This window comes from Panicum virgatum, chromosome 9N, assembly GCF_016808335.1.
Source record: "Panicum virgatum strain AP13 chromosome 9N, P.virgatum_v5, whole genome shotgun sequence".
Lineage (NCBI taxonomy): Eukaryota > Viridiplantae > Streptophyta > Magnoliopsida > Poales > Poaceae > Panicum > Panicum virgatum.
The window spans coordinates 75,808,180-75,831,691 of record NC_053153.1 but is presented as its reverse complement, the minus strand read 5'-3'; the positions used below and the strand labels follow the sequence as shown (position 1 = coordinate 75,831,691).

At 46.3% G+C, this 23,512-nt stretch overlaps 4 protein-coding genes and 1 long non-coding RNA gene across 5 annotated transcripts; 4 read left to right on the top strand and 1 right to left on the bottom strand.

The window, feature by feature from the left end:
* Window positions 1-537: 537 nt before the first annotated feature.
* Window positions 538-3,345, top strand: LOC120691616 (mitochondrial import inner membrane translocase subunit TIM22-3-like). The gene is made up of 5 exons (XM_039974755.1): window positions 538-811; window positions 1,556-1,620; window positions 1,727-1,799; window positions 1,884-1,937; window positions 2,861-3,345. Exons 1-5 carry the CDS (start codon window positions 637-639, stop codon window positions 3,088-3,090), a joined length of 597 nt encoding a protein of 198 aa, XP_039830689.1. The 5' UTR covers window positions 538-636; the 3' UTR covers window positions 3,091-3,345.
* Window positions 3,346-3,898: 553 nt separating this feature from the next.
* LOC120691484 (cytochrome b561 and DOMON domain-containing protein At4g12980-like) lies at window positions 3,899-4,731 on the top strand. Its single transcript, XM_039974557.1, has one exon. The coding sequence runs from the start codon at window positions 3,927-3,929 to the stop codon at window positions 4,578-4,580; it is 654 nt and encodes a 217-aa protein (XP_039830491.1). The 5' UTR covers window positions 3,899-3,926; the 3' UTR covers window positions 4,581-4,731.
* Window positions 4,732-5,213: 482 nt separating this feature from the next.
* LOC120691485 (cytochrome b561 and DOMON domain-containing protein At5g35735-like) lies at window positions 5,214-6,172 on the top strand. The gene has a single exon (XM_039974558.1). The coding sequence runs from the start codon at window positions 5,359-5,361 to the stop codon at window positions 5,989-5,991; it is 633 nt and encodes a 210-aa protein (XP_039830492.1). The 5' UTR covers window positions 5,214-5,358; the 3' UTR covers window positions 5,992-6,172.
* A 660-nt stretch (window positions 6,173-6,832) lies between these two features.
* Window positions 6,833-8,381, bottom strand: LOC120691486. Its single transcript, XR_005682258.1, has 2 exons — window positions 7,454-8,381; window positions 6,833-7,122 (listed from the first exon to the last, which is right to left on the bottom strand). It is a non-coding gene; the product is annotated as an uncharacterized LOC120691486 (long non-coding RNA).
* Window positions 8,382-15,726: 7,345 nt separating this feature from the next.
* Window positions 15,727-18,068, top strand: LOC120691483 (cytochrome b561 and DOMON domain-containing protein At4g12980-like). The gene is made up of 2 exons (XM_039974556.1): window positions 15,727-16,475; window positions 17,243-18,068. The coding sequence occupies exons 1-2, from the start codon at window positions 15,858-15,860 to the stop codon at window positions 17,795-17,797; spliced, it is 1,173 nt and encodes a 390-aa protein (XP_039830490.1). The 5' UTR covers window positions 15,727-15,857; the 3' UTR covers window positions 17,798-18,068.
* Window positions 18,069-23,512: the final 5,444 nt, after the last annotated feature.

Here is a 23,512-nt window from a genome sequence, read left to right as displayed (position 1 = left end):
CTTTGGCCAGAGTGTTGCATATGATGAGCATAAGCTTGTACAAAATTGGTAGGCCCAGAAAATATTTATAGAATAAGTTTTTAAATTAGATCTTGCAATATGTCTAGTTTAAATGGGTTATTTATCCATGCTGCTATACTAAGTATTAGAAGCCATAACTTTTACAGTACCATTATTTTATTTCCTAAGAGCTATAAAAAAATTTGGTAAATTTTAGATAAGCACAACTAGACCAAATGAATTATTTCAATTTTTTCTAGGTACAAGAACTATTTTTTTGATTTAGATACATTAATAAAATGAAAAACTTTATGTAACAAAAGTTGTAAATATTATTTCATAGAATCCAGAACAGTTTATATTTTTCCGATTTTTCTACAATTTTATATCAATTTTACAAATTTACTATTTAACTCTGTCGCCCATTAGAGAGGCGACAAACACTCATTTTTAAAAATTTCCCAATACAACTTATATTTTTAAAATTTTGTTTTTTTTGAAATATAAAAATGAAAAAGATCCCCCACTTAATACAAACCCTTGGGCCTGTCCGCCTGTGGGCAAAACTGGACACGATAACGAGACGGGAAGTGGGGGAGGAGGAGCCGAGGAGGGCTTCCGGGCGGAGAGAAGAAGATGGCGGCGAAGCGCGAGACCGAGTCGGACCGCGAAGAGCTCGGCGGCGAGGACTCCAACCCTGTCAGCGGTGGCGCGACTCCGCCGCCCCTAGCCGCAGCTCCCGTCGTCTGCCTCCTCCGCTCCGCTGGGGACTTCGCCGGCGGCGCCTTCGTCGGATCCATCGTTGGATATGGTAATTCCACGATTTCCGATTCCCTTGTTTTACCCTACTGCCCTTTTGATTTTTCTGGGGTCGTTTCGGTAGTTACGGTTTTGTAGAGTTTTGGTTCCTACTTCCTAGGGCACACGAAGGATATAAAGCTTTTCCCCTTCTAATATTTGCCCAATTCCTTTCCTTCCACAGCACGAATTGCTTATTCTCGGCACCCAATAATTAGTTGTTTCAGTCCTCCTTGGTAGTACCGTTTTCGGTTGTAATTTCACGTCTTGTGGAAATCCCATGACCACTTACAATTTGAAAGCATCTCCAACTGATTACTCATACCCATACTCAAAACATACTCTCTCTCCATTACCAATAACTACTTTTGTGTTTTTGGTAATGTTTGCTGCAGCAGACTGCCAAAATCCAAGTACCAAGAATAGGGTAGAGGGAAAATCCCCTTCGTTTAGGTGAGAGGGTGGTGTGTTTTGGTGATTACCAAAAAATATTTAGGTAATGGGGATTGGATTGGTAACCTGCTGGAGCACCTCCAATCACCAAAACATTAATTTTTATTTTTTTGGTATTGGGAAGAGGGATGAGTAATCTGTTGGAGATTGAGATGCTCTAATCTTTATTCTGTTTGGTCGATGAGGGCCTTACCACTCTAGTTGCCAAGAGTGCCATCAAAATTGTTAAGTTTATATTTTGCCACACGTGTTGCTGTTTCCCTGAGATAAAGTTCTTATGGTGCACGTTGGATTCCTTGCTCAGGACAAGGCCTGATCACTAAGAAAGGTTTCAAGGGCTCATTCAGCAATGCTGGTTCCTCCGCTAAGGTTAGTTGACTGCGATGTTTAATGTAAATATAAATATTTTCCTTGAGAACAATATTGCTATTTGTTTTCCTGGACAGCTGCTCATAACAGAAATATCTTTGATTAGACTTTTGCAGTTCTATCTGGCGTCCAGAGTTTGGTTGTGTGTTTGTTGAGAAAGCTGCGTGGGAAAGATGACAGTATGTATACCATGTTAGCTGGCAATCTGTTTAACATATATCTGGAATTGAATGTGTGCATGAACTGACATGTTCTGTTGGCAGTTGTCAATGCTGGTATAGCTGGTTGTTGCACTGGCATTGCTTTGAGCTTCCCAGGTATTTACATTTAACCCTTCTTTTACTAGTTTTATGTATGCTGTTTATATATCTTAGTTCAGTTAACTATTTCAGAAATGTCATATTTCCACATGGTTCTCATTTTCTGGGGGTTTGAGTGTTGCAATTGTGTTTTTGTGGTAATCTTGTTGCTGTGCTTAGCTCTCCTTGTCATTAGGTTCCTCCGTTCCTCATAAATTGTAATAGAACAGCAGTCATTTCATAGAATTTTTTTATGTGGGCAAATTTATGTGTTACATGAATAGTTTCGAGAGTCTCATGTATGGTTAGATATACCATTTGGAGAATGAATTTGAAATGTTTCTTGGTTGTGCTTAGGTGCAGTTAGTTTTTAAAATTACTCTGCAGTCATCTATTTCAAGGGTTAGACACTGGGAAAATTTGTGAGAAAAGGTTCATGAACCTTGCCCCATGAATTAATGGCTGCATTATTTTTACATTCAATAAAAAGCTGAATCTTCAATTCATCATTTTGTGCTGACTAATGACTTTGCACAAGTTATATCAGAATCCATTGCTGCTAATGGATTCTCAACTAGTGTTCTCGTATATATATGTTGTTCAGTTGCACATGGTGCTCAATCTCATTTCGTGTTCTGATATGCTAAAAGCATTGTTATTCGCTTCTCTTTTTAGTTTACACTGCATATTTGTTGCTTTATGTCATTATGCCTTAGTAATGCAATCAATGGCTATATTTACATTACCTTTTAGCACTGTGCTGATAGTATCTGGCCAAGTGTATAAGTTAAGGTGGATCTCGACATTTGTGATGTGCTGCCCTGAACCGCAATTTTACAATAACCAAAAAAAGGAGGAAAACACATAGGGCTACTAATCTTTGATTCTTTGGAGATTTTTGTGTATAGTTCTCTTACATGTTTGTTTTTTTGTTTTATCAGGGGCACCACAAGCGTTGCTTCAGAGCTGCGCCACCTTTGCAGCATTCTCTTGCATCATGGAGGGTCTCAACAAGCAGCAGGCTGCAATGGCTCACACTCTTGGCACAACTGCATTGACGGTTGCGCATGATAAAGGAGGTGTTCTGCCCCCATTCACACTTCCACCAATTCTGGATGCATCAGATGCTTTAGCTTCATGCTGCCAAGCCTTAGTAAAGCCTAAGCACTAGACTACAGGATAGGGGGGAGAGAGACATGCTGAAGAAAGTTAGCTTCAGTTTTCATTTCTTTATTATGTTGACCTAGCATATCTGCATATGTAAATTTTGCTTCTGGACAAGCTGTGGAACGTGCCTAAAACCTAGTTTTGCTTTCAGTAACTGGACAGGTTTTCTTGATGTGTTCATGTTGCGAATTTCGCTGGTTCTGGCACTATTAAAATCATAAATACTTGCCTCGATGTTCAGCCGTTTGGCCATCATTGATACATTTAAGTGTCAGTACTCAGTTTTCAATAAGATTGATAACTGGCTAAGTTACACATAGCTAATTTGCATCCTTGCACTACAAATTTGGCCGAACCGTCGATCCTTTCATCCTTGGGGCAGTTCACGATATTCCAATGCATGTTTTTGCTCATTGGTGATAACGCAGAAAAGTTGGCATTCAGCAGATTCCACTTTGCGTCTGAATGTACTGGGAAATTTACAAAAGAAATATCCTGCTCGACAACACCGGCTAAAACGTAAAAAAATGGGAGGTTCTTCAGAAAACGCGGACACGGCGGCAGAGGAGGCCGAAGTCCCTGGACGGTGCGACACGGCGGTGGTTCCGGCGCATAGGCTGCATAGCGTACAAGAACCTCAAGAAATCGTATAAACTGGCCTACTTTTTTTTTTTAAGATACTGGCCTAGTTTAGACGGCAAAACGCTGCGATGTGGACGTAGTTTAGCCAAATGTATATAGCACGCCTCTCTTCCCTGCTGCTCTCGGAAGCATCACGATTCGATCGTATTCCGACAACCTCACCAGAGTCACTGCTGCCATACGTGTTCAACTCCTGCGATGGCGCCACGAAACCACTCGGTGTGGCTCTTCTCCGGGGCCATGCTGATGCTGCTGTCCGCGGCCGCCGCCGCGGCAGCCCAGGGCTGCGCGGCCGCCAGGTTCCAGGCGCCGGCGAGGTCGTTCCAGCGGTGCACGGAGCTGCCCGTGCTCGGCGCCACCCTGTCCTGGACGTACCACCCGGCGAACGGCACCGCGGACCTCGCGTTCCGGGCGCCGCAGGGCGCCGGCAGCTGGGTCGCCTGGGGCATCAACACCGACCGCCCCGGCAGCATGGTCGGCAGCAGCGTGTTCGTCGCCTCGCCCGGCGCCAGCGGCGGCTTGGCCGTCCTGATGACCGTCCTCGAGAGCACGTCGCCCAGCCTGACCAACGGGACCCTCAAGTTCGACGTGCCCGTCGCGCCCGCCGCCGAGTACGCAGGCGGCGCGTACACGATCTACGTGACGGTGGCGCTCCCGGGGAACAGCACGGTGCAGAACACGGTGTGGCAGGCCGGCCCGCTCAGTGGAGGGAGAATAGCGGCGCACCCCATGTCCGGGCCAAACCTGAAGAGCACCATGAGGCTGGACTTCCTGTCCGGCGGCAGAAGCGCAGGCGCAGGGACCTCCAACTCCGTGGTGCACCGTCGTAACCTCAGGAATTTCCAGGGATGAAAAGGCCCACATGCGACACTAGCGAAGAAAATCTCAGCGCCATCACTAAATAGTAAATTCAAATCCACTTAAACTATTGCTAGTGGTTGTTCACACTTTCCCAAGTTTGAGTCCCAAACTGATTGTGGAGACAATGTGGATCAAATGCTAAATGTGTAAAGTGTGCTGTGTGCATATATATAAAGATTTCTTGTCCTAACTTCTAAGTGATGAAACTATCATAAGTTTGTCAAAAATTGTGCAGGCACCGAAAAATATCAAATGTGTACATGTACAGCCGTACAGGTAGCAGGCACCACCTGGAGGAAGTTGAACGCAGATACTATACGAAGTGACCAAGTCGTCACTCGTCTCTAAAAAGTCACCATGTTTTGCTTGTTCCAGGTTTCCAGGTGTTGGAGAAGGGATGGTACATACGGCACGTCTGTGGAGATGAAATTTTTTGGTGTGTAGTGTAGAATGAAGAATTTCAGGCTCTGACTTGGTATGCGAGTGCAAAATATTGGCACTTTGACACTGTCGACATAGTAGTTAGTCAAATGTCCAAACAACCTCGCCTGAAATCCAACCGGCCATCTCTATATAGCAGGCCTCCCTTTGCCTCTAGCTCCAAGAAACAAAAAGCACCAGCAGCTCAGCTTCTGGCCACACCTCAAGGCTTGTACTCTCGCTTCGAGTGGGATCCCCAGGAGGCGCGTCCGTGCAGAAGAGCTAGCAATCGAAGCAGCACAAGAGCGCATCCGTACGTGTCCGGTGCTCCGTGTGCTCTCCAGTTCCAATGGCAAGGCGAAACCATTCGGTGTGGCTCCTCGCCGCGGCCGCGCTGCTCTTCGCTGCCACGGCGACGGCGCAGGACAACTGCTCGTCCGCCAGGTTCCCCGCGGGGCGGTCGTTCCAGCGGTGCACCGCCCTGCCCGAGCTCGGCGCCAGCCTTTACTGGACGCACCACCCGGTGAACGGCACCGTCGACGTCGCGTTCCGGGCGCCGCAGAGCGCCGGCGGCTGGGTCGCATGGGGAATCAACACCCAGCGCCCCGGCAGCATGGTCGGCAGCAGCGTGTTCATCGCCTCGCAGGATGGCAGCGGCGCGGTGTCCGTCCTGACGACCTACCTGGAGAGCACGGCGCCCAGCCTCACCAACAACACACTCAAGCTCGCCGTGCCCGCCGGGCCAGCCGCCGAGTACTCGGGCGGCGCGTACACCATCTACGCGACGGTGGCGCTGCCGGGGAACAGCACAGTGCAGAACACGGTGTGGCAGGCCGGGCCGCTCAGCGGCGGGCAGATAGCGCCGCACCCGACGTCCGCGGCGAACCTGCGGAGCGCCCAGAAGCTGGATTTCCTGTCCGGCAGCCGGAGTACAGGGGCACCTAGGATGCATCGTCGTAACTTGAGGGAATTTCTGGAATAAAATACCGGTGGTTACGTACTGTCTATCCCATGCCTCCAGTGAAGAAAATTAGAAAAAAAGGATAAAAGAGCATGATAAATTGTTTGTCCATAAAAATCGATCCAGTTCTAAATTGATCATAGGCTCTGTACATACTATATGTTTCCATTCATGATATATCAAGTTCGATGAGTTGAATACATTCATCTTGTTTCACACTTCGTATATCGTTGATATTAAGTTTTTTTTGAAATAAGAATAAAAGAGCATGATAAATTATTTGTTCATAAAAAATAAAGAGTATGCCATTGCCGTTCACAGAAAATAAAGATTGCAGAGCGGCACGTTATTCCTTGGCAAAGTTTCTCTCTCCTATAGTTTGCAAGGAACAACAATAATAAGGTGTCATTTCAGACCGTATAAGTGGCGAAGTCCTGAATTCCCCTCTAGAGGATGGGAATTAGATGAACACTGGAACAGGGCAACTGCAAAATGATGGCAACAAAACAACAAACGAAACATGGTGGCAGGAGCGAAAATGGGGTCTATCTGGACAGCAGAACTTTTGTGCCTGTGTTGCGAATTGCGATAGCACCACATAGCACCTGATCTAAAAATATGAGAGGTTCTTTTGGGGAGGGGGATCTGTACGGAAGCCCCCTGTGAGATAGGATAGCAAGGCAGAGACAGCAGACGCCACGAGGAGCTAGTCAAACGCCGATACGAGGAGACGAAGTCATCACCATGTTTTTGTTCGTTCCAGACTTACTTGTGACGATACGGAGATAACCTGAAGAATTTGCAAGCGCAGCATGGTCTGACCTAGTATATGCGACTGCGAAAGGTTGACACAGTGTCGATGTAGGCAGACAACTGTCCAAACATGATCAAGTCGTATTGGCTGCTAGCTCTTAAACGTGGTTGCACGGTGTACATGCAGCAGCATCACCATAGTCCGCCAAAAGTCAGGGACTGAATTGAAACTGTAACAGCATCGGTATCGGTACAGAACAAGAAGCCGCCCTCCATGAACACATCACATCTTGGAGGCTCATCTGATTTTTGAATCTCAAGATTGTGCCTGGATCTCGATATTGTCAATCAACCTCACCTTTCCAAACCATCAGGCGTCAGGCTTTCTTGCTCCACAATCTGCATTCATATAACAGGGATTCGTTACATGTTATCGGTCACTTAACCGTAAGGCCTCTCCTGAGAAGGCATCACACTTTTCTAATCGAAGTAGCCTAATCAACAAAACATTCGGTGTTTCCCACAAGTTGAGTGTAATGACAAAAGGTTTTCTGAATGTTGCTGTTTCAGATACAAACCATAAACACTGGAAGCTTTCAAAGGCTTTCGAGGACAAAACAGAATAAGTATACCACAAAACAATGAAAACGACGACGACCACCATGAACACTGGATAAAAGTCTAAGTACACAGATGGATTGAACAGCCAAGGAAAGACCAAGAAAATTACCTCAACATAGTCAACCTGACTGCCAGCATCTCAAAATGTCTGCACTATTTGATCTTTTTTTTATGGGATTTTGATCTTTTATTTGTTGGCCATGACCATGATTGTTTTGATTCAGCGCAGAGGTTCTAGCATTCACCAGGGGCCTACTTAGTGGATACTGCCTACATTCCAAGCGACCACATTACTCTCAACCATTGCATTCGTTAAAACATCTCTCTGGCTTCCCTGAGCATCCCATTGCTTGCGGTAACCCTGCATCATCGCCATCCCGGCAGTACCAGAGAGGCAGAGACCATGAAAATCCAGGAGACGACGTTCTCCATCGGCGTTCCGTCGAACAGCTCGCGCGCGCGGTCGATACGCCCAGCGTTGACGTACCCCTCGAGCATGATGGTACCCAGATAGAGCCCCCCGAGCAGCCGCGGGCGCCGCACGGAAGAGCACCTCCCCGCGGGGCAGGCTGCGGTGCTGGAAGTGGAGGGCGACCTTGGCGGCGTAGGAGACGGCATCCCGGTTCGGCGTTTCTTCAAACACGGCGCGAGTGCCCGCTGCGCCGCCTGCTGCTCGGGTTTTGGCTGCCTCGCTGATCGAACAGATGCCGTCGTGGGCGGGTTGACGCGGCGGGGCATGGAAATCTGCTACGGTTCCATGGAGGTGGAGGAGGAAGCACTGGAAGGGAAGCTCGAACAGGGCGCGGCCAACGGTGGTGCCGCGCCGCGCGAGGGCGAGCAGGTCGTCGCTGCTATAACGGATGTCCCCATGAGCGCGATCGGGGCCTTGATCTGGTCCCTGTTTGGTTTGAGGCTTGGTAAAGCTGCCTGGGCCAGGCAGCGCTCCGAGGCGTTCGATCTTGATCGCCTGGAGCTGAGATCGCTGCCTGGCCAGCGAGCTGCCTGCTAGGCTCAATCCAAAGTTCCAAGCAAATCCAAGTGAAGCCGCCCAGCATGGTGCCCTGGCGCTCCGCCATATCGCTACGGACTGCGAGTTCTGCAAGACAGCAGCACGAGCTCGGCGACAGCCTGTACTGGACGTACCACCCGGTGAACGGCACGGCTGACGTCGCGTTCCGGGCGCTGCAGAGCGGCGCCGGCTGGGTCGCATGGGTGACCAACACCGAGCGCCCCGGGAGCATGGCCGGTAGCACCGTAGCAGCGTGTTCATCGCCTCGCAGGACGGCAGCGGCGCGGTTTCCGTCGTGACGACCTGCCTGGAGAGCGCGTGCATTCGTTAGGCCATAGCCCGCCAGGCCGGGCACCGCGCTAGTGTAGTACTCGGACGGCGCGTACATTATCTACGCAACGGTGGTGGCGCTGTCGGGGGAACATCACGCAGTGGCAGGCCGGTCCTAGCCCATTTGACTTGGGTCGGCTCCGCGTCCCTCTCGTTAGGCCATAGCCCAAGGCCCAAGCCCGCGTCCCCAATTCCCCATGCCACGCACGGGAGCGTCGCCAAGCATTCTGTCCGGGGTCTCCGAGTCCCCGTGCCGTGCCTGGCGCGTGCTCGCCAGTCGCCATGCTTGCCAGGCCGACGGACCCCATCGCACGCGCCTTGGCCCTTGGCACGGTCACGACGTGATGTTTGGTAAATAATTTTATTTTATTGATCCGCGGTGAAACGTGGGGAAAAGCCTGTCTGAGCCCGACCTCTCGGGTAGGTGCCTTGACCCCGTTTAAGGCAGCCGGCTTTGCTTAACCGCGCGCCCAAGCAGCAGCAGCATCATCATCATTCGTCGGAGTTAATAATTATATAATACGAACACCCCTGTAGTCTGTAAAGCCGTTTGCACGGCGCCGAAGGTTCCATTCCATTCCATCATCTCTGGACCTGGACCAAAGCATCATCCTCCAGCATTAGAAAACACAACAGGGCCTAGGCTTCGAACATTGTTGCCACATGACAGGATAGTTAGCTAACACTACGCGGTGTGAATGGGAGCATCTCATTCCGATGTTCCCGGCTTAGAGCTGAAGGCACAGTGACTCACGGGGACGAGCTGACGAACGCCTTCGCACCACATGCGGCGTTGCCGGGGGCAACACGATAGCCGAGGTTTGGAAGGGGAAAAAACAAACCCGACCTGAACCGGATAGCGAAATGTTCATCAGGTATCATCTTGTAACGCGACTTTCAGCCGCAGCAGCAGCTGACCTGCTCCGGCATGCATGTACGGCCGGCTGCATGTACCGGTGACACACCCTGACCGGATGTTTTTTTCTTGAGGCGATCGACTGCACGCGTGCACGGCACCGGCTTCTGCTGCGAGGATGCATGAAGGCTTCTTCAGATAACCTCTGCGGGCTGCAACCTGACTAGGAATGTGTGTCTGCCATTACATGACACCTGGCTTGTGTTAGTTGCTGCAGCGCCGGTGCCAATGCCAAATGCAGACAGCATGCATAGCTCTGAAGAAATGAAACGCCAGATGAAGTCATGCCCTTGTAGGAATAGTAGGTTCCAGGAATCCAACGAAAACCCTCAAGACGATCACTGTCTTGCCGATAAAAAGCACCATACGGCAGTTGAACGTACTTTCGACGACCTTCTAGATCCTGACCATTACGGAACGATTAAGGATCAATATTAGGTGAACCAATGTTTCTTTACGGGTGCCAACTGCCAAGTGCCAACTACTACCGAAGAATAAGGGCGAAGCACAAGGGAAATCAAGCAGCTGTAAGCAAACCACGCAACAACGGATGCACGAGCTTATTACAAAAATAAAATGGATCCATGTATGAATCATCAGTACATATAGATTGTTCACAGCTGAGCAATTAGCAACAGACGACGACCCAGCCAGGCGTATATAGAGCGATGAAAGCGCGTTTCGTGCTGCAACTGCAAGACAGTTAGTCCAAAAGAATTGTAGGTCAGAAGGTCAGCAAGAAATACTCTACTAGCCATGCATCAGGGCCTTGCAGCGACATGCAAGCAACGGCATTAATTTTTAATCAACGTGATGCTTTCATTCTCTTATAAACAAACAGGCAGTCAAACAGTAGTAATGCATAGACAAAAAAGGAAAAATTCGGTTTACACCCTCGAACTAACACAAAAATCCAATTTGCAACATTCAACTACAAAACCGGATGACAAAGACCATCCAACTGTTAAAACCATGCAAATTTGGCCCCCTTAGGTGGTTTTGAAGGTGGTTTTCCATTTTATGAGAATTAAAAATATTCAAATTTAAACTAAAAATTTATAATTAATTTATTTTAAATCAATAAAAATACGAAATAGGTATAAAAAGTTTTCTAAAAATGTAACATATCTATTGGCATGGTACTTTTCAGTTATTCATATTGGATTTTTTCTATTTTTATAATATTTGGTTGCTTGTAGTTATGTCTATTATTTTGAATAAATAAGATTCCAATAGAGCAATAATAGATATGTTACATTTTAAAAAAATTGGTACTATTTTTATATTTTTTTGATTTAAAATGAATTAGTTTTGATTTTTTAAATGTAATTAGAATTATTTTAAAAAAATATAAAACCACCTTGGAAACCACTCCAAGGGTAAAATTTGCCCCGTTTTGACAGTTGGATGGTCTATATTATCCGGTTTTGTAGTTGAAGGTTGAAATCAAATTTCTGTGATAATTCGAGGGTATAATTCGGACTTCTCCCTCCAAAAAAAATTGGGCAAATATGCAGCAGCTAGCAATGGATGATGATGTGTGCCAACGGTTCACACTGAAATATACAAGTACATACACCAACAAGGTGATTCTTGGGCTGCATATGGATTATCTCGTCAGATCGTTCTCGCAAGCTAGAAGAAGATGTGCCGCCCGATAGTTGATCAATGTGTGGAACGGTGGTGAAGACTGCTACATCAACATCGAATGATGATGTGTCTCGAGCAAAATGTGTGGGACATGTCCCGTGCGTAATACAGAGCGCGAGTTAACTGTGATGCTTTTGACACTTGTTCTTCATTCAACAATCAGCACCCTGATTGTGCTACTATCAGATATACGTAGTAGCGAAAAAGACCGATCTGAGAAAAAGAAATGCAGTAAAAAGAGCTCATTATGGTGAGGAGGACCGGTAGTTAGTGGCCGGCCAGTTTTGGCAAAGCCGTGATTTCTTGCTTTGTTAGTAATAATGTTAGTACCCAGTAGGCCAGTAGTGACAATTTTACAACCCAGTTACTGTCTCGGTTTGCTTGTTTGTTTCCGTTTCATCCTGCACCGGGATTTTAGCGTGTGGCTTGTTCAAAACAGCACAAGCGTGCGCAGTTGCAATCCTCATATGGCCAATTACAAAAGTTGAATAATATTTTCTACATAGGGATATGAAAGCGACTTTCATCTCAAAAGTCATCAGGTTTTGTCGCCGCGGTGATTTCTTATTTGGCTTCTCATCTCCGATTCTCAGCCCTTTCAGTCGGTCTGCTCAATTACTCAATCCAGGTGGCGTCCTTGCAGCTGCGGCCAGGTTTTAAATAGCCGGCTATAGCTTCCGCTATAGACTGCTATAGCTTCTAGAGAGGGCGGCCGCTATGGCATTTAGCCCGCTAAAGCCGGCTATAGCCCGCTAAATTCCGGCTATAGCCCGCTAAATGCTATAACGGCAGCTCTGCCGCTAAACGTCTTAGCCGGCGATTTAAAACCTTGAGCTGCGGGCACCTACAACTCGCGATGTAAACTGAACCCAGAGCTGAGCTGGCCGTCAACATGTACGACCAGGTCGACGGCCCACCTCACCGCAGAGTCTGATCTGAATTAGGCTACGGCACAACTGAAGTGTTGCCAATCTTTCTGTATCGTAATCTACAAGCATCTCTACACAGTCTGAAATACAGACAGTACAAGCAGTAGTCAAAGTCGACCGTGCAAGCCAACAAATCTGCTAGACACGTACACGGAAGATCACAGATGCAGGATCTGCTAGTAGATTGCATCATGAAGCCATGAGCAGAAGCTGCTGCGTTGGAGTACAAGAGCACGACTAGTCTGTGCCTGATGAACAAACAGGTCGACCGTGGATGGTGTCTTTTACAGTAGCTGTTAACCAGGACTTGGTGATCCGAGAGGGAACGCGTTGTCGGCCTCCATATGGCACGCGCCTGAGGAAGACGATGACTTGGTGTAGACTGGATGACTACCTCCGGCCGCCTCCAACTTCTGTCGTCCGTGCGCTCTGCGTAGATTTGGGAGACGAACCCGTCCGCGCCGGCCATGTCGCGTGCTCTCATGCGCGCGCGGCAAAGCAACGCCGGCCAATCAAATTTACAGCAACACTTGTTGGAAAAGGATGCAAGTGGGAGAGGACCTGTCAAAGGAAAAGATGAATATTCAAGTGGGACAATTTTGATATTTTCGGGGGTTTAGGCCAGTCTTAACAGAGGTTTCATAAAAAATTTCATGGCATTAAATATCATCAATTTTGCTGACATGATAAGGAGAGAAAATGATGAAATTTCATGAAATTTGAGAAGAGTTTTATCATCATGAAATCAATTTGACACAATTACCTATAGTGTGATATGAAACTGTGCACTGAGACTGGCCTTAGAACGTGCGGCAAGCTCGAGATAAGCTTGTACCAAAAGCTAGAGCTGGAGATATTTCGGAGCCTTTATACAGCACGGTGGGCGCTTTAAATCTGAAACGAAACTGAGCTGTCCCGAGTCCCCATTCCCAAGCATTCTCGACTGCTCGTCAAACAATTGCAAAGAAGAAAGCACACACACATGCCCAATCTCCAAATTAACAATGCTATTGCCTGAAGCGTAGTGAGGAACGAGAGTATTCTATTCTGCCTGTGATGAGTGAATTGTCAACTGTGCGGTGTGATCGTGCGCTTGGTCTTTGCATTGCAGGTACACGGGCGTCGAGTGTCGACGGGGAGCTGCCGTGGAGGTGCTGTGGCTGATGGACCATGCGGTGGACGGCGGTGAAGGGCAGCCGGGACCGGAGTTCGGACCGGGCGGCAGCTGTGGCGTCCACTCCTGGATCGAGGGCGCAAGCGGCGACGGAAGGCGGGTTTCTTGGTTTGCGCCACAAAACCAAGGAGGCGGACGGCGGTTGAAGACGACAAGTCGTGGAGGTGACGGGCGTCGGTCTCGGGACTGGCGGAGGCGACGAGCGTCAACGGCGTCTAGGGCCTCGCTGCGGGCGAGGAGGTGACGGACGTCGGGCGGCGTTTAGGGCCGTCAGAAGGCCGATGCGGGAACGGCGTCTAGGGCCACGGCGTGGAGGCGGGAATCTTCCCGCGCGTGAGGTTTTGGCGGTTTTCTCAAAACCGGCCACCTACCCGGGTTTCGCGGACCCTCCAAAACCACGGACCGGTACTTCGTCGACGTGGCGGCATCGCAGCAAAGACTTCGAGTCGAAGAAAGAAGCTCCGCCGTCGATCGAGGGTGTACAGCGGGCTGCTGCAGACCCGGCCGATCTGACCGGCCAGACCGGTCTGACCGGTCTGGCCGCAGCAGCTGGGTATAAAAAGCTCCACTAGCTCGTGGCTGGGTGAGTCTCTGGAGTCTTTTGTTTTCTCTGGGTTTTTCCTTCTTCCTGCCCCTGTTCTAGGTTAGGGCCAAGGACTCCGACGCAAAGAGAGTTAGATTATAGCTAATCTCTCCAATCTAGAGGGTGGATGATGGGCGGATGGCTCTAGCTGTTGTATAGGTGAATTCCTCTGTGAATTAATGGATGAAATGTGTTTGAAATTCACTTGTGTGTGCTGAGCATCTCGTCCTCCCCTTCTCTCTTGCGTTTTTGGATACAATTCTCCTCTTTTGGTGTGTTTCTTGTTTGGAGGAGACCAACCCTTGATTTCGTGGTTTGATGGACTCTTTGAAATGATTCCTATGCTTATAGCCTAGTGCTAAACCCCCTGGAATCATGAGTTCTCACGAATTGGCGATTTTGTGTTCTTGAGAAAACTCCAATCCTCTTTGATCTCTCCTCGATTTTCTCTTGATCCGTGAATCTTTTGAGTGAGATCTTTTGGGGATATGTTCACGGGGTAGGTACGGAGCTTTCCACCAAGTTTGGTTGTATTTGGACTTCGTTTGCTCAAAATTCGTGGGTTGAAGGTTTGTTTGCGGGTTTTCTGGACGAGACCGGTCAGACCGGTGGGCGTGACCGGTCAGACCGGTCAGTCAGGGTTTGAATTGCCCGACCGGTCAGACTGGTCCAGTGCACCGGTCAGACCGGTCTCTGTGTGTTGTGCTGCGATTTGAGAAGTTTCTCTCGCTTTTGCTTTCGCGTTGCGACCCGGGTCTTCTGCTTCGAGATAGCTTGTCCATAGCTATTCTCGCTGATCTAGGTTCGAGGGCTTGCGGTGATTTTGGGATATAGGCCGATGATTCGAATTTCAAAGAAATTTTGATCGGCTCCCATTCACTCCCCTCTGGTCGCCGGCTTCGGTCCCTCACGTAGGGAAAGGATAGCGGCAGGAGAAGGAAAGGAAGCTACTTGCAAAATAGCACAAGAACGAGAGCTGAGTTGACCGAGCGGAGCACACGGTCTACAGTCACGGCCTTGCCCCCTGCAGCCTCACCTAATCCTCTTACCTGAAATTCTTTTATCGCTGCCTAGTTGCCTTGTTGGCCGGCGGCCTCAACAACTCTCGGCTGCGTAGAACCGGGCCACGGCCCCGCTGAAACGTGGAAAAGGTATGCCCCCGCACTCCGGGGCAGGTGCATGACTCGGCGCCCAACCCAACTCAGATGGAGGAGGTCTTCAGATTTTTGCAACGGATCCGTTCCCCTTGTCTGGACATGCGCGGGGGCAAGTTTGTGAACCTGAAACAATCCAAGAATCTAGTTCTGTCCAGCAGCACATCCTTCTTTGCTGAAATGGAAGATGACTTCATTCATCTGTTATGAAAATAACCAAGAACCCTAGAGCTAGCATATGCCTGTAATCATGCCATGTTTACAGCGTGTCCAGTTGTTACAGTCTAAATAATCTGAGCTTGCACTATATGTTCCCTAGAACATTCAACTGGCACTTGTCTGAAATTTAAAAAAAAAAACTATACTACCTCGATTATTCAGCTCCTAAGAGAAGACCCTGTCGTACCAACACGCTCAAAAGCTTAAAAGTAGCAGCCGGGCCAGGCCATTGTATACTGGTCTCACAAAGATGGGAAATGAAATCCCCAGATGAGGCTGCAAAAATGATTGACCAGGTCAACCTGGAAGGCTGGAACCTTCCACGCGCACGCCAAAACCCCAACAACCGCGCGCGTGAAGCTCTTCACCGTGCCACGACCATTACATATAGCATCCGGTCCGGGCCATTTCCCTCCCTCACCAGCTGCAGCTTCAAGCCTTGGCCTCCCGTCGCATCGGCACCTCTCTCTCTCGGTCATCACCATCGCAGCTCTCGCAGCTCAGAAAGAAGAAAGCGAGACGCGCCAGGTGCTCCTGCTGCGACCAGCCATGGCGCGGCCCGGCCACACGGCGTGGCTCCTCCTCGGCGCCGCCGCCATGCTGCTCTTGGCGCCCGCCGCGACGGCGCAGGACTGCCTGTCCGCGACGTTCAGCGGCGGCCGGACCTTCGGGCGGTGCAACAGCATGCCCACGCTCGGCGCCAGCCTGCACTGGACGTACCACCCGGAGAACGGCACCGCCGACGTCGCGTTCCGCGCGCGCTCGGGCACCGACGGCTGGGTCGGCTGGGGCATCAACCCCGGCCGCCTCGGCATGGCCGGCAGCAGCGTCTTCATCGCCTCGCAGGACGGCAGCGGCACCGCGTCCGTCCTCATGGCCAACCTGGACAGCACCACGTCGCCCAACCTGCAGCCCGCGACGCTCAAGTTCGGCGTGCCCGTCGCGCCCAGCGTCGACTACTCCGGCGGCGCCTACACCATCTTCGCCACGATCGCGCTGCCCGGGAACACCACCCAGCAGAACACGGTGTGGCAGGCCGGGTCGCTCAGCGGCGGGAGCATACAGCCGCACCCGTTGGCGCCGGCGAACTTGGCGAGCACCCAGAGGCTAGACTTCCTTTCCGGCTCCAGCACCGGGGTGTCCAACTCCAGGCTCCACCGCAGAAATGTAAGCTCCTCCTACTATTCTCTTCTCCCTCGCCGGCTACCTTGACAAATTATCCAATCCAACGAAACAAAGAACACGACGATATTTTCTCCAATTTTTTTTAAAGGTTTGATTTGATGATTGCCTCTTCTTGTCGACTTGTTCAGACGACGTTAGGTAAGTTAGGATAAGCGACCAAGTAGATGACGGCGACGTTGTGTTGATTAGGAGTCAGCTGGGTTGGAGATGGCAGGAATCATGAAAGCTAGCTACTGCATGATTGATCAGTTTAGACGTGACAAATAAAATCTGGCAGATCAGATGGTTTATTAAAACTCGATTTGCTGGCTTCACCAACTCTATTGATGTGGGATAACGGGGTGGCTGTTTACCTTTTTCTCATATATGATCCTAGAAATCAAAAGGCATGGTCAGAATCCAATTCCAAGAAGCAACCCCTCTTTCAGGGGAGCTGCACCGCACCAGCACAAAGAAATACTACTTGCGTCAGTTTCAGATTTCTACCTGATGAGAGTAGTAGTTGAACTGAGCGAACCTAGCTAGCCAGCCACCTAAAAAGTTGATGCTTGACAAATTTCCTGCTTTAATTTCTGATGTAACACAGAGGATTTTTTTAGAGAAAAGGAGGTTCCCGCTTTATTTCAAGGAAACAAAGCACAGAGGTTCAGGTTTAGAGTTGAAAATAGTAAAACCAGAGTTTTGGGACTCGTTAGAAACGTCACACAGAGGATTCTGGCAATTTCTAACCAAATTAAATTTGCATGCAGATCCACGGAGTTCTGAACGCGGTTGCCTGGGGCATCCTGATCCCCACCGGCGCCATCATCGCCCGGTACCTGCGCGTGTTCGAGTCCGCGGACCCGGCGTGGTTCTACCTCCACATCGCCTGCCAGTGCTCCGGCTACATCCTGGGCGTCGCCGGCTGGGGCCTGGGGCTCAAGCTCGGCAGCGAGTCCGTGGGCATCACCTACCAGCCCCACCGCAACATCGGCATCGCCATCTTCTGCCTGGCCACGCTGCAGGTGTTCGCGCTGCTGCTGAGGCCCGACAAGAAGAACAAGTACAGGCTCTACTGGAACATCTACCACCACTCCGTCGGCTACTCCGTCATCATCCTCAGCGCCATCAACATCTTCAAGGGCTTCGACGCCCTCAAGCCGGCCAGCGGCTACAAGACCGCCTACATTGTCGTCCTGGCCACGCTCGGCGGCATCGCGCTCTGCCTCGAGGCCATCACCTGGCCCATCGCCATCCGGAAGCGCAGGCGCGCCGCCGACAAGCAGGCGTCCAACGGCACCGCCGGCTGGCAACAGGGCGCGTGAGCACCGGGGTCTCCGGCAGGTGCCACAGTGCGCGCGCGCGTGCTTAGTTTTGCTGCGAGCGAGGGAGCGATGTGATATCGATCGATGTTGTTTTCGAGATGTTGGTGTACCTTTCCTGTTCCTGCTTCTGTAGAGATCGAGTAGCTCTCTTTTCTTCTATTTTAATTTTTATAGGGTTGGTTCCATGATGGCATCTGTACACACTTTTTCTTCTTTCTAATTGATGTATGATTAATTTTATTTATATGCATAGTGTATGGCTTCGATCATTTACTGGTTTCTTCTCTTACTGATATATAATTGACAGATTACTGAGTAGTACAAGTCTTCTTACGTTTCTGTCACAGTCACAGCAGCAAAAACGACTAAACAGTTGCTTTCAGCCAACTTCTTTAGTCAGCCTGCAGCTGTTGCAGTTTGGTCGTGTGCTCACCAGAAGACGCGAAAACAACAGCAGAGGGGGCGGATGTCGTCACGGGGGGACAATCAGGGCATGTCTTCTATGCCCTTTCCATTTGATGGCATCGTAGCATACTTTTTTTTTTTGAAAAGGAGCACCGTAGCAGACATAGAGACGAGAGAGAAGCAATGCTTTAATGATGTAGCCGATGCAGTTAATTAGTTAAACCAACTTTGAGAAAGATCACATGGAGATTTCCTGAAGCTGACCTTTTAATTTGTAGGATTTCACCTTTGTGTCGGCAAAACTAGCAAGTTGGCCCGCGCAAATAGCACGGGTACCTAGTTTTTGTTTTTAATATTTAGGATTTTTTTATTTCAAAATAATAGTTGCAAATAGTTTGTTTAGATATATAATTATAAGTCCTTTGTACTAAAATTACAAACATAGTGTGGTGTTTTTACATGACTTAAGAGAGAAATGAACCTTATATACAAAAATATATCTTTTGGGTATTTACTGAAAGTAAGGCTAAATATTTACTTTTTCCAAATTACATAATACGACTCAGACACTCACAAATGCATGCACACTCACTCTTATGTACGCACGAATGCAAACCCTACCCCTATGAGCATCTTTAAAAACCAAGCTGGCAAACACTTTTGACATGAGTAAAATGTTTTAGTTACTATGCATGATAAATTATCTCTAGATTTTCATAAACAGATTTAGGTATTTTGTGCTAAAAGTAAAAATATACTTTATTTTCTTTGTCCTTCAATCACCCATTAATATAGCCCCATATATGCATACTCCCATATTATCTTAGGTATAGCTATACAATGGTCGTGGAAGATGCACCATTATGGTGCAGCACATCGTTTCCTTTAGTTGAACCCTACCTGTGGCTTGCTACAGACTGCATGCATGTTAAACATCAATTTCCTTACATGTTTTTGTTCTAGATCGCGTTGGCCCTCTACTACGATTGCATCAATTTTTTTCTCTCCTAAATTTTTTTTATCTCAGCTATCAACTAATCACAATGCTTCTCATTGTCGCTAGTGGTGATACCATACTTTAATAATAGCAACAGTGTAGTTTGCGCAAGGTAATGCTCAACCTAGTGAATGGGTTGAGATCATATTGTGGGTCACCATCATGCTATCATTGCCATGCTCTAATTTCATACTCTTATTACGGTTGTGCTTTTCAAGTCTAGATACTCTTATCAATTCATTGCTTTCCAGATTGAAATCGATTCTTAACTGTGTGCTTCTTTTTTCTATCTTCTGATTGTACAGTTGATTCTCTATATGTTGCTATCTGCGTAAACTTACTTTTGCTAACAAAATACTTTTTCTCCATGATAGTAATCACCCGGCCATCCTGTAATTGGACCGTGCTGATTTTTTTCTCTATTTTTATCATAGTTCCATATAAACTGTTGCTACTAAGTTATGCTTCTATATAGCATCCTTACTAATATAGTCGTACCCCAAATTTTATTTCACAATGCACATTGTCCAACTTGGCAATTATTTCCCTCCATTACACATCCATAACGTAGTGAGCATGGTAATGTGCAAGGCAAACAACCTAAATAGACTCTAGTGTTTAAAAATAATTCAAAAATTTTAATTTGAAGGTAAGACAGTCAACAAATTTTAACCATATTTAAGTTTTGATTCCAAAAATTATATGCCCTTGGGTTGTTCCTCTAGGACAACAAAGGCTATAACTATAAATCTTTTTATCGTAGGAAGCACATACATGTGCTATAAGCATCATCTAAGATCACAGCTCGCGTATGTGAACCATCATTGCATCATGTGATCTGCACTGCAGCTACCCATATAATCAGCTATTACATTTTTAAGTTACACACCGGTACGTACAAAATGATGTGTTCCCTTTCCATCAGCGCTGGTAGCGTTTGATTAGTCTCGTATGCTATGGTAAAAATTGCTAGACGTAGTCTAGGTTTCTCTTAGGAATAACGGTACTGATTCAATCCATCTTGTATAGAAGTCTGGTTTTTTCTCGATTAGTTGGATCCCTGGTTGAGGGCAGCTTTACGGGTGACTGTTTGCTAGTCAAATCCCGCAATTGCTTTCTGGCACCATGGTAATGCTATGTCTAATCGAACATGGATCACTTGTTACACCATAACCATAAATTAACATCAAAGCATCATTCGGCAAATTATAATGTCAAACCGTTAGTTGTAATTCAGGTTTGCTGAATTATGTCAAATGTATAAATATGAGGTTATCGTGTGGTAACTTTTTGCTCAAGGCTAATCCATCGAAGTGACAGTTTAGCTCGGGTGCTTGGTCTTTTGTGCAAGTCGGCTGCAAAATTTGAGTTCAATTATTTGGCGTGGTTTGCTTTTGCAATCAAATGCATTTGCTTTTTCTCTAGCCGGACTCTCCTCTTTCTTTGCAACTTTCAATCCATATAGTGGATGCTTATAATGCATGTACTTTCTTTTTTGTTGTTTTGGTGCAACAGCAAGATGAGGTGGCCGAATTAAATTATATAATACATCTGCTTGAATCTTGATCACACGATTAAAAAGATTCTAAAAATAGATGGTCATATTTTTAATTAATGTGGGAACTTCGAAATCTAGGTTGATCAAGACACCAATTAAGTTAGGAAGAGAAAGATTATTTGTTAAATTTTGAATATATATATATATATATATTAGATGTATCAGATACAGGTTAGTTGAGTAGACCCGACAGATTTACATAAAAATCCAATAGTGTAACTCTTCCCTTTTTTTAATTGACATGGTAATAGACCGAGCTAATTTCTAGACCACTCGGTGAATGTAGTGGCTTCTTAATCATTTAATTTCAAATGTGTTAAGTTCTAATTTTTTATTTAATTTAGTTATCTACTAATCGTATTTGACATGGATTCCTTGATCCTGTCTTATGTTTTTCTAATTTTTTAATTCTTAAATTAGCTATTTACTAATAATTGGATTAAATCCTAATTTTCTTATTTTTCTAGTTCCAAGTTTATCTATCTAAAGGTTTGGCGGTGGAAGCTATGATGTGATGTTTTCTTTTTTTTTTAAAAAAAAATTCTGGACACAAAGGGTGCTCAAACTTTGTTGTATCCATAAATAGACATGCATGTATCTATGATGTGATGTTTTCTTAATGGAGTCCGAGTCTAATTGATGTGCTGAGTTTCTAATTGGAGTCCGAGTCTAATTGACGTGCTGAGTCAAATAGGAAATACAAATCTTTTATCCAATATTTATGTGATATGGATTCTTTAGAGTAATATAGACCATTAGATCTTCATAAAATCTAACGGTATATATCCTTCTCTTTTTTGAATTAATATGAGAATTTCTAGACCCTCTCGGCGAACGTGGTGGCTTTTTTTAACACTATTGTATTAAGATAATATACATGTTAGTTGAGTAGACCCGACAGATTTACATAAAAATCCAATAGTGTAACTCTTTCCTTTTTTTTAATTGACATGGTAATTTATAGACCGAGCTAATTTCTAGACCCACTCGGTGAACGTAGTGGCTTCTTAATCTTTTAATTTCAAATGTGTTAAGTTCTAATTTTTTATTTAATTTAGTTATCTACTAATCGTATTTGACATGGATTCTTTGATCCTGTCTTATATTTTTCTAATTTTTTAATTCTTAAATTAGCTATTTACTAATAATTGGATTAAATCCTAATTTTCTTATTTTTCTAGTTCCAAGTTTATCTATCTAAAGGTTTGGCGATAGAAGCTATGATGTGACGTTTTTTTTTAAAAAAAATTCTAGACACAAAGGGTGCTCAAACTTTGTTGTATCCATAAACGGACATGCATGTATTTATGATGTGATGTTTCCTTAATGGAGTCCGAGTCTAATTGATGTGCTTAGTCTCTAATTGGAGTCCGAGTCTAATTGCCGTGCTGAGTCAAATAGGAAATACAAACCTTTTATCCAATATTTATGTGATATGGATTCTTTAGAGTAATATAGGCCGTTAGATTTTCATAAAATCTAATGGTATATATCTTTCTCTTTTTTGGATTAACGTGAAAATTTCTAAACCCTCTCGGCGAACGTGGTGGCTTCTTTTAACACTATTTTCTAGTTCCAAGTTTATCTATCTAAAGGTTTGGCGGTGGAAGCTATGATGTGACGTTTTCTTTTTTTAAAAAAAATTCTGGACACAAAAGGTGCTCAAACTTTGTTGTATCCATAAACGGACATACATGTATCTATGATGTGATGTTTCCTTAATGGAGTCCGAGTCTAATTGATGTGCTGAGTCTCTAATTGGAGTCCGAGTCTAATTGACGTGCTGAGTCAAATAGGAAATACAAACCTTTTATCCAATATTTATGTGATATGAATTCTTTAGAGTAATATAGACCGTTAGATCTTTATAAAATCTAACGGTATATATCCTTCTTTTTTTGGATTAACGTGAGAATTTCTAGACCCTCTCGGCAAACGTAGTGGATTCTTTTAACACTATTGTATTAAGATAATAGATTAGGGACAATAAAAGGACGAAAATAATCCTCTTGTGAATTCAAACTTGTACACATGTAGAGGCGGTTCACTCTGGTCTATCAGACATTCGGCCATGGACCATGGTATACGGTCCCTGAAGATGAAGGCGAGTTAAATGATTCTTGCCCTGACATAGTGGTATTGCTGTTGGTCTCAAACGATTTCTTGGGAAAGAGCCTTTAATCCAACGGTTAGAAAATCGGAGTAGCAACTAGTAAGTCCAGGTTTGAATCCTCACACGAGTAAATTTACAGGGCCGTTTTTTTTAAAAAAAATCCTATCTTAACCCGGTCCTAGTCTTTACGATTTCTTTTTAATAAAAAAGTTGCCTACGAATGTCTCTCTGACTCTCTGGAGACAGTCGCAGGGAATGAGTTGCCATGGTTGACACGCCAACGAAGAATCGACCTGCTCATGCATTTCGTCCAAGGTCAAGACGGTGTATGCAATGCAAGCATGATGCTGTAATGACGTCGATGGGCGGGCTGGTTATCCATGTTAAACGTAGGACGTCGGACGATGCGCGCGACCGGTCGCGCGGCAGGCGCAGGGCGCTCTCTGGTTTTACTTTCCATTCGCAGTATTACTCAAATTCATATCTAGCTTTCCAAAAAAAAATTATCACCTTTGTATAGTGCAGTTTTAAATATCAATTGCACCGTTGTGTTATACGTGTATGAGACGTTAAAAACTAGATCCCCTGCATATATTTTGAGAATATTTTACATTGATAGCAAGTTGTTATATGTTATACACA

Excerpts from the sequence above, each read along its gene's own strand:
- LOC120691484 (XM_039974557.1), top strand. The coding sequence starts at position 3,927 with ATGGCGCCACGAAACCACTCGGTGTGGCTCTTCTCCGGGGCCATGCTG.
- LOC120691483 (XM_039974556.1), top strand. The coding sequence starts at position 15,858 with ATGGCGCGGCCCGGCCACACGGCGTGGCTCCTCCTCGGCGCCGCCGCC. Across the intron at positions 16,476-17,242 it reads CCAGGCTCCACCGCAGAAAT|ATCCACGGAGTTCTGAACGC; the intron begins GTAAGCTCCTCC and ends ATTTGCATGCAG.
- LOC120691485 (XM_039974558.1), top strand. The coding sequence starts at position 5,359 with ATGGCAAGGCGAAACCATTCGGTGTGGCTCCTCGCCGCGGCCGCGCTG.
- LOC120691616 (XM_039974755.1), top strand. The coding sequence starts at position 637 with ATGGCGGCGAAGCGCGAGACCGAGTCGGACCGCGAAGAGCTCGGCGGC. Across the intron at positions 812-1,555 it reads CGGATCCATCGTTGGATATG|GACAAGGCCTGATCACTAAG; the intron begins GTAATTCCACGA and ends TTCCTTGCTCAG. Across the intron at positions 1,800-1,883 it reads GCTGCGTGGGAAAGATGACA|TTGTCAATGCTGGTATAGCT; the intron begins GTATGTATACCA and ends TTCTGTTGGCAG.